The 9941-nt window shown below is 39.5% G+C and overlaps 1 protein-coding gene across 1 annotated transcript; it reads left to right on the forward strand.

Moving 5' to 3' along the window:
- Positions 1–307: 307 nt before the first annotated feature.
- LOC114352162 (phosphatidylinositol 4-kinase alpha-like) lies at positions 308–9228 on the forward strand (the record flags this gene model as incomplete). Its single annotated transcript, XM_028303659.1, has 15 exons — positions 308–446; positions 479–623; positions 1786–1913; positions 2445–2591; positions 2901–3082; positions 3529–3658; positions 4319–4347; positions 4860–5007; positions 5383–5503; positions 6094–6284; positions 7032–7098; positions 7204–7325; positions 7945–8133; positions 8515–8637; positions 9105–9228. Coding segments are annotated over 15 exons (1985 nt in total), but the record flags the coding sequence as incomplete, so codon positions are not given.
- Positions 9229–9941: the final 713 nt, after the last annotated feature.

Below are 9941 nucleotides of genomic sequence, written 5' to 3' on the forward strand. Positions count from 1 at the left end.
GGGAATGATGTTTTATATATAGTGATAATAACAAAACAACTACATTATGTGTATTAACTTATCTATAAATGTTAAGGTTAAAAGTTTTATACTTTATTAGAAGTCATATAGGAGTAATGTAGTATGAAAAAATTGAAAATTATAATTTCTCCTAAAATAAAGCATAAAGTGACTGGCCCTTTTAGACATAACTTAATTAATTAATAAACAATAATTTACACTAATAAAGTATTCATAAACATCTTAAAAAAGTTACGGACAAAATGACGTCGAAAATATACAGATTTTTATGGAATGACCCATACAGCGCTTGCTTAGACTACTTCTGCCGAGGTCTGCAGTGCCCTGCCAAGATATCAGGGGCACTCAGGGAAGATATCATCAGCCTGATTAAGTTCTGGCAGCTGATGCACTCGGATAAGAAGTATTTGAAGAGCAGCGATATTGGCGGTGAGTTGTAGATAGTGTATACAGTATACAGCGCTTGCTTAGACACTTCTGCCGAGGTCTGCAGTGCCCTGCCAAGATATCAGGAGCCTTGAGAGAGGACATCATCAGCTTAATCAAGTTCTGGCAGCTGATGCACTCGGATAAGAAGTATTTGAAGAGCAGCGATATTGGCGGTGAGTTGTAGATAGTGTATACAGTATACAGCGCTTGCTTAGACTACTTCTGCCGAGGTCTGCAGTGCCTTGCCAAGATATCAGGGGCACTCAGGGAAGATATCATCAGCTTGATCAAGTTCTGGCAGTTGATGCACTTGGATAAGAAGTATCTGAAGAGTAGCAATATTGGCGGTAAGTTCAAATAATTTAAGCAGTACACAGCGTAATAGTATGCTTACGCCCGTATCACAAATATTTCTATGAGGCCTCATAGTGCGCGTGGACGCACAGGGTGACACACGAATCAATCACAGAGCTCTATTCAACGCTGTGTGTTCGATTTGCTGCTTCACTTAAGCAAGCATTGTTTGTGAATACGGGCCTTAGAATACTTCTGACGCGGTCTGCAGTGCCATGTTAAGATATCAGGAACCTTGACAGGGGAAGTCATCAGCCTCATCAAGTTCTGGGAGCTGATGCACTCGGACAAAAAGTATTTGAAGAACAACGATATTGGTGGTGAGTAACAGCAGAAGGGACCATTCCCACCTCTCATACCCACCGCTGCAACTCCTGTGTAGCCAGGATCTACAGCTTGACCGCCAATAAATACCCAAACAGTGAAGGTCAACATGTAGAGGTTTAGTCTTTACTTATTTATTTATTTATTTATTTATTTATTACGGTATACCAACAAGAACAACATTACATACAAAGTAATTACATGAAAATCTTACATATAGAAGTTTAGTGTGTATGCATGCCAATAACAGTAACAATTTACCAACTGAATGTAGTATATTCGATATGAGTAGCAGCCTCTATTATTTTTTTCCGCCGGGAAGTGCTTTGTGCAAATCCACTGCTCTATAGGGACCGCTAGTAAGTTATGTGAGACTATACTCTCGCCAGAAGGGCAGAGCCTACTCACTTATAATCAAAGCGAGAGTGAATATTAGGCACTTATAGGGAAGATATGTACCATCCTAGACTGCATCTCACTTAACATCAGGATCAGCTGCCTTGTGCTGCATAAAAAAACTCTCCTGTATCCTCCGGGGTCAATGAAACGGACGGAGCTGCGAGTTTTGTCCTAAAATTTGACATTCGTCCGCGGCTCCGTCTCAGACAAAATTCGTAGCTTCGGTAGAGCTTGGTTAAAATAATATGTTATTTTCAGGTGAATTCGAATTGATGGGACCAAGCAGTCAGCAAAGCATTTACACGTCAAATTCCCCAACTGACAACCGGTCGTCTGTGAATAGCAGTGACATTGGTAGCAGGCAGAATACAGGATGGATAAATACGGTAAATACTTCCAAAGTTCATTATAAATATCATCCCGAGTTCGTCTTAGGGTGGATATGTATGTCTCTTTTGAATAAAAGAGATTCAAACAGGAACAGCTTTTGACAGGGCTAGCCTATTAAAATGTTGAAGTCAGCTTCTATTGCCCATGCATTCAGTCTGACATACACTTTGACGAATGTCTGTAACTGTGATGAATAAATTACTGTGTGTATCTTTAACAACCAGACCCAAAAAAGGGGGATGAAATGATGAACAAAACTTTGATTGAACAAAATAAATATTCCAAAAATGAGCAAAAAAAGCCACTACCTCCGGGCATTTTGTTCTAAATAACAATTAAAATGTGTAAAGTAGCTTTTCATAATAATATTTTTTTTAGTTGATAATTTGCTGTTGTATTTTTATCCGGTGTCGACATAGTGCCGTTGATACGAAATAAGATGACACAATTTTCTCTTCATATCGTCTCTTACCATCAATTTAGCAATATACTTTCACACTTATGAACCACACTTGACCGTTCCATAGGTTCCCATGTCCACCACGACGCTAAGCAGTGGCGCTGGCAGCATAGCGGGCAAGCGTTCCAACCGCAGCGTGAAACCGCCCGCTAAGTCGCAGGACACATTCGTCAAAGACTACGTTCGGAAGAGGAATCTTATACTGGAGCTTATGGTAATAAAGACGCTGTTTAATTAATCGAGAAGAATTGTATAAGATATAAATGAAATGGAATAAAATATAGGTGTTTTCGAAACCTTCTAGAGCTTGTTCTATCCTCACTTCGGGACAACGTGTGGACCAGTTGAATAGGAAAAAGTGCTGCAAAAAAATCTTCAGCCTTTGATACGTAATAAATGCGAATTACGCAAGTAAAGTTCGTAATATTATATGTCTGTAACTTTTTGTCCTTTTCTTAAATTATCGTCACACTTTATTACTGTATCAATGTTCATTGAAAATTTCACCTTACTTCTATTATAGGCTGTTGAAATCGAGTTCCTAGTAACATGGCACAACCCCCACGGTCGGCCAGAGCAAGCGGTGCCGGGTGAAGACAATATAGCGACGTGGCGCTCCAAGCCCAACACAGATCGCACTTGGAAGGACTACGCGAAACTGGCGTGGGATATCAGTCCCACGCTGGCCGTGTTTTTGCCTGAGAGGTTTGTGTAGTTTTTTTAATAAATAAGTTCCTGTCACTAGGAAATGACGATGATGATTATGAGGAGGACACAAATGATGGCACATCACAAATGAAGAGAACCGTAAACGAATTGAAGTCACGTCACATAGCCCGACGGATTAGCAAGCTGAAGAGCGGGGCACATAGTACGCAGAACTAACGGGCTTTTATACAACATTTTGGTACTGTAATAATAGGTTGATCCAGTGGCGTAGCAGGCTTTAGACTAGGCCCTGTATCAATATTTCTTGATAGCCCCATCTAAAAAAGGCCATTAGATCATGGGGACCCTTTTCATTAAATTAAAATCTGAAATGATACGGGGCGCCTGGATCCCTGGAGCCCCGTATTATTGAAACGGCTAATTTGGCGGTAGCTTCGCCCTTAGTAGATCCTGAGTTCAAAAACTATTTCGTATATTTCTAGACTGAAAGCCGAAAGCATCACAGCCGAGATCAGACGGAAGGTGCTAGCGCATCCCATAGCAGTGTGTCACGTGCCCCAAGCGCTGAAGTACCTGGTCACCACCGACACGCTGTTGGGAGACGCGCATGAGGTAAATGATGTAGATATTAATATAATCGGTGTATGTACTATCGGCAACAGTGTTAATGCCCATTGCCGGTCATGTCGTCTCGTTCTATCGCAAAGAATCACCATTTGATGAGAGTGAGAGAAAAAACGGAAATGGATAGTTAACACTGTGGCCGTGTGTACATAAAAATACTAACCGAGTTGAGAACCTTTTGTTGAAGTCGGTTAATAAAAAATTTGGCTCCACCTTAAGAATTCTCTTAAGGCTTGGTATTTCTGCTAAAGTAGGTATTTCGCGCTGTCAAAATCTGCGCGCGCAATACTTCGCCGAAGACAGCGCGCCAAAGAGCTCTCGCGGCTACACAGTATAGAAATACGCAGTTGGTTAGGTTAGGTTGACTTCCTTCCGTTCAAGCGTCACACTCACGGCACTTTTTAATACAAATCATATCCAAGTGATACAAATTAAAACAACTTTTAAAATTTTTGGGAATATATTTTAGAATCGAATAAATATAGAATATAACCGGGCACTTTTTAATACAAATCATATCCAAGTGATACAAATTAAAACAACTTTTAAAAATTTTGGGAATATATTTTAGAATCGAATAAATATAGAATATAACTGCCAAAGTAAACACGGTTCAAAGAGACGTGGCGTCACCCGACCTTCCGGAAGTTCCGCGCCAAGCCCTACGGCATGACACGGTGGGTGGAAAAATGATATTTATTGCGTTGAGATAAGGCTTAGATTCAAATGAAACTGCCACAAGTGTAAGGTCCAAATTCCAATGACATGTGACTGTTCACTTGACTCGCAGCTGGATCAAGCATTGCGGCACGATACGGTAACTTATTCCGCTGCAATAAGGTTCAAGTTGAAATGAAGCTGTTATAAGTGGCGCAGGCGGCGGTCATGACTCTGACTTCCTACCCTTCGTCTGCCGTGCTACTGTATATCCCGCAGCTGGTGCAAGCGCTACGGCATGACACGGTGGGTGGAAAAATGAGATTTATCACGCTTAGATAAGGCTTAGATTCAAATGAAACTGCTACATGTGTAAGGTTCGAATTCCAATGAGTATTTATGTGTTTATGCGTGACAACACTGCTGCAAGTACATCACTATGTGCAAGCGCTGCGGCATGACACGGTGGGTTCAGTAGTACTAAAAAATAACTTATTCCGCTGTGAATAAGTCGTAAATTCGAATGAAACAGCCCAATAGAAGCGCTGTCATACTTCAGCCGACAGTACCCGCCACACCCACTATCGGCGCAGGCGGCGGTCATGACTCTGACTTCCTACCTTTCTTCTGCCGTGCTACTGTATATCCCGCAGCTGGTGCAAGCGCTACGGCATGACACGGTGGGTGGAAAAATGGGATTTATCACGCTGAGATAAGGCTTAGATTCAAATGAAACAAGTTTCTTCTTCGTCTCTACACTCTTATCAGAATGGTCTTTATCAGAAGCTTCACAAGATCGTGGAGTGGACCTTTTTTATCCACCATGAGGAAGCTCTTGGCCTGCATCATCATCAAAATTTTAGTTTTGGAACGTTTCCCGCTAGGGGCGCTGCACAACCCGTCATACATTTAATGTCATTTTTTGACGCGCTCACTAGTGAGCGCGTTTGATGTAAACTCACTCTAGGCCCTAAGATGGTGGTAACTAGCCAGGTGAACTAGAATACCTATATCACGAATCAAACAGCAGAAATTTTGACTTGTTTTATTTTCAGATGGGTTATGTCGCGGAGCTGATCAAGTCTCTGGCGAAGAAGTCCCAAGTGGTGGCCCACCAGCTCATCTGGAACATGCACACCAACATGTACACTGACGAGGAGATGCATAATAAAGACAGTGAGTTTATTAGAGAGCTCTAGGGCTAAGTAATAATATGCTTCATGTAAAATCATATTTTACGGTTAAGGAGACCATATCGTCGTAAAACTATTATTTCTTGCTCCAATTCCTCATAATGCAACATATTAGTTTATCCTTTACATTATACAGTGAGATAAAGTGGCCACGGTGGCCAGTGGTATAACTGTGATGGAAATAATCGTTACACTTAAAAAAACACATTATTGATGATTTCCTGGTATTTTTTGCAGTCAGAAATGGTTTTGACTATCGCCCTTGGTCAAAACCACTTTTGACTGAACTTAGTCAAAAGTAGTTTTGATCGATTATTATGAGTTTTGACCGTAACATCTATAACATTTTCACAAATACAAATTCATATAGACCCAATCAATATACTGAACTGTCGCACCCGTGACATTGACAGCGGGCGCCACCGTCAATACCGGATCGCTGGTTCTGATTTTTGCCATGTTGGAAACTATAAAGTTTAACGATGGTGGCGCCCCTCTGTCAATGAGTTTGGTGGGACAGTTCAGTGTAGGTCATCTTTACCGTGTTATTTAACCCTTGAATTTCATCTCCAGCTGCGCTATTCGACGTGCTAGAAGCTCTCACAAAGAGCATAGTGGACACGCTATCAGGGCCAGCCAAGGCGTTCTATGAGCGAGAGTTCGATTTCTTCGGCCAGATCACCAACATTAGTGGCATCATCAGACCTTTCCCGAAGGGAGCTGAGAGGAAGAGGGCGTGCTTGGAAGCGTTGAAAAACATTAAGGTTTGTGATAAATGCATAAAATATTTAGTACTAGCTTTCCGCCCGCGGCTTCGCCCGCGTGGAATTTTGTCTGTCACAGAAAAACTTTATCGCGCGCGTCCCTGTTTCAAAAACCGGGATAAAAACTATCCTATGTTCTTTCCCGGGACTCAAACTATCTCTATGCCAAATTTCATCAAAATCGGTTGCGAGGTTTAAGCGGGAAAGCGTAACAGACAGACAGACAGACAGACAAAGTTACTTTCGCATTTATAATATTAGTTGGGATTGAATTCTGTGGTCTGAAATAGAATACATGTGGGAAAAAGGAGTATCGTTTAGTTTTTATTTTTAAATAACTTTATGGGGAGATGTCAGATTTGGTGGATGACGTTTGCTGTCTGAGAAAGATGTTAGATTAGAAAAAGACTGTTTTAATAAAATAAAGAACGAATAAAACCATTATTTTCAATAACAATCTCACAATCCCACATACATATTTGGAAAAGACAGTTTTTTGTTTCAAATATAAATATGGAACTGAGGTAAGCTTTGTAAAAAATTTATACTTGTAAACCTGCTTGCTGATAGTTTTATTTGTATACTTATCAGTACATTATACTCGAGTTTTTTGAAGAGGTATTAAAACTAAATTTGTCTATGGATTTGTAACAACTCAGAAATGCATAAGTTACGAAACTCATTAGACTAGGTTCGTGACTAATTTTAATGCCATTACAGTCATGTAAATTGTGTGTTTTATTCTAGGTTCAACCAGGCTGCTACTTACCCTCTAATCCGGACTCTATGGTATTGGACATAGACTACAAAAGCGGTATGAACTACGTCTATAATTTATTATTTGTCAATAATGTGGTATGAGAACTACCTCTTTTTAAGTTATTATTTCTTTTTGGTGAGCTGTATTTTCGTTTTATAGGTACTCCTATGCAAAGTGCTGCGAAAGCTCCATATCTGGCTAGATTCAGGGTGCGGAAGTATGGCATAGAAGAGATGGAATCTGTCGCCATGGCGATTGCTTCAGGGGAAGACCCACCAGTCGTAAGTATTGATAGTGATACTCCATTATTCCATTAATCTATTAATCCGGGCATTTTCAAGGCGAGAGTGAATAAGTACTTACAGGGCAGATATGATTATGTACCATCTTAGACTGCATCTCACTTAACACCAGGTGCAATTGCGGTCAAGTACCTGCCTTGTTACGCATAAAAAATCTATTAATGCTTTATTAATTCTAAGTAGATTTTTTAATAAAGAGGTTTACCTCTTTATTGATTGATTAATCGATTATTTTACTGGCAAATATGGTTACCAAAGTATTTAACAATACTTTAATGTTTTGGGTTGATTTTATACGTCAAATAAAGGTTATCAATAGTGTAAGTTTGACATACATACATGTTCGTTCATACTGCCAATTGGTCTGCCAAAAATATAGTTCGTTCGTTCGTTCGTTTCAGCCGAAAGACGTCCACTGCTGGACAAAGGCCTCCCCCAAGGATTTCCACAAATATAGTGTCTCTAACTAACTGCAAAAAGGGTTTTGAATAAGTAAATGTAATTTGATAACAGTATTTTCGTGCTACATTCAACAACACATCGTTTAGTAAAACCTATAGCATGTAGGTCTTAAAATCAAGCAATATGTCAATTCTAGGAGGAAGGCAAGGACCGATACACGTCCATAGTGTCGGAGGCGTGGCAAGCGGCCATCTTTAAAGTGGGCGATGACGTCAGGCAAGACATGTTGGCGCTGCAAGTGATATCGCTGTTCAAGAACATATTCCAACAAGTCGGGTTGGATCTGTACTTGTTCCCGTATAAAGTTGTGGCTACGGCACCAGGGGTGAGTGAAAGTAATATAAAACTCCGCTATAGAATGCGGCTATTTCGTTAACATTATAAATAAATGGTAAAAATTAAAAACCTATTAAAATATAGATTATATTGTCTTAGCAAATAAAGAAAATACTTATTCATTTACAATTTTTTTTGCTCTATGTCCATTTTTGAAAAATTGCCATTAGTTAGATAAATAAAAATCTTTAGATATACTACTCCATATACTCGTACTATGTTGATTTTGAATTTGAACCTAGTTATACGATACTATGTTTGTTATCTGCTAGATTATGGCAAATATCTACTTAATTTTAGAAGTTGGACCAAAAATATTTATTACTGCTAAAATTAAATGACCGTAGTATAAAATCTTTTTTTTTCCCAGTGCGGTGTGATAGAGTGCGTGCCGAACGCCAAATCCCGAGACCAGCTGGGAAGACAGACTGACATCGGCATGTATGAGTACTTCATCAAGAAGTATGGCGACGAGACTACTAGAGAATTCCAGGTGAGTACATCCAGGAATTAGAGCGGTTTCACACTAAGTTCGATACGAATTCATAAAAACATTGTCCGGAGTACTTGATGTCGTAGAACTATTTGTATGGTAGTTTACGCACTATATTTGATTCGGTCGGTTCGGTATCGTAATGCGAAACCACTGTTGCCCTGTATTAAAGTGATAATAAATTAAAATTCTCCTCGAATGCGAATTTCCATGATATGATGACCACCAAATATAGGGTTATTGTGGACTGTTATGGAGAACACAATCCCTAATACGAACATTTAGCTTAGTTGGAGCTAGAAATTACTAATACATACTCTTTAAAAATGCTATTTTCAGATTGTTTGAATTAAAAAAAGAGGACCTAAATTACTTAACTCGTTCACTATCCAAAAATATAGAAATAAAATAATGTTTATTATTACAGGTAAATATAATAATATCATGGAATACTTTTATATCCACAGGCTGCCAGGAGGTGTTTCGTGACATCCATGGCGGCGTACAGCGTGATCGGATTCCTGCTTCAGATCAAGGACCGGCATAACGGGAACATCATGCTGGACACAGATGGACATATCATTCATATAGGTACGGACGGGTTAATACTGTGGGATCTTTATCATTTTGTATCTTCTTTTCTTATTTACCGGAGGCAAAAAGGAGGATTTGTTTACACTTTTCACGCTTGCCACGGGTTGGAAAGGCTAAGTTCGTATTTTATTTGCTTTTTACGATATCCAAGGGAAAAAAGAGGGTAGGCCCAATTCTACTCAGTGTCATTTTGTGATTTCACCACAAAAATGTGTAGTCTGATTTTTTGTCAGCCGTAAAAAGTATGACGTACACATTAAACTCAAAGAACTCAAAAGTTTGAACTTATATTCTGACTGATGCAAGCTTTATTTATTAGGTATTAATATCAATTAAATAGATGATCTATTTATTGCATTAAGCTTTTGCCTGCGGCTTCGCCCGCGTGGAATTTGTCTGTCACATAAAACTATTGCGCGCGTCCCTGTTCCCTGTTAAAAAACCGGGATAAAACTTTCCTATGTCCTTTCCTGGGACTCAAACTATCTCTATGCCAAATTTTATCAAAATCGGTTCAGTGGTTTAGGCGTGAAAGAGAGACAGACAGACAGAGTTACTTTCGTATTTACAATATTAGTATAGATGTGCCTCCTACATTGCTCTACTGCCGCAGGATCTTGCACAGTTATCTTCTAAATATATAAAAGGAGAAACTGACTGACTGACTGACATATTAACGCACAGCCTAAACGGCTAAACGTAGGCACTTG

Source organism: Ostrinia furnacalis, unplaced genomic scaffold (genome assembly GCF_004193835.3).
Source record: "Ostrinia furnacalis isolate ACB-3 unplaced genomic scaffold, ASM419383v2 OfSCF0104, whole genome shotgun sequence".
Classification (NCBI taxonomy): Eukaryota; Metazoa; Arthropoda; class Insecta; order Lepidoptera; family Crambidae; genus Ostrinia; species Ostrinia furnacalis.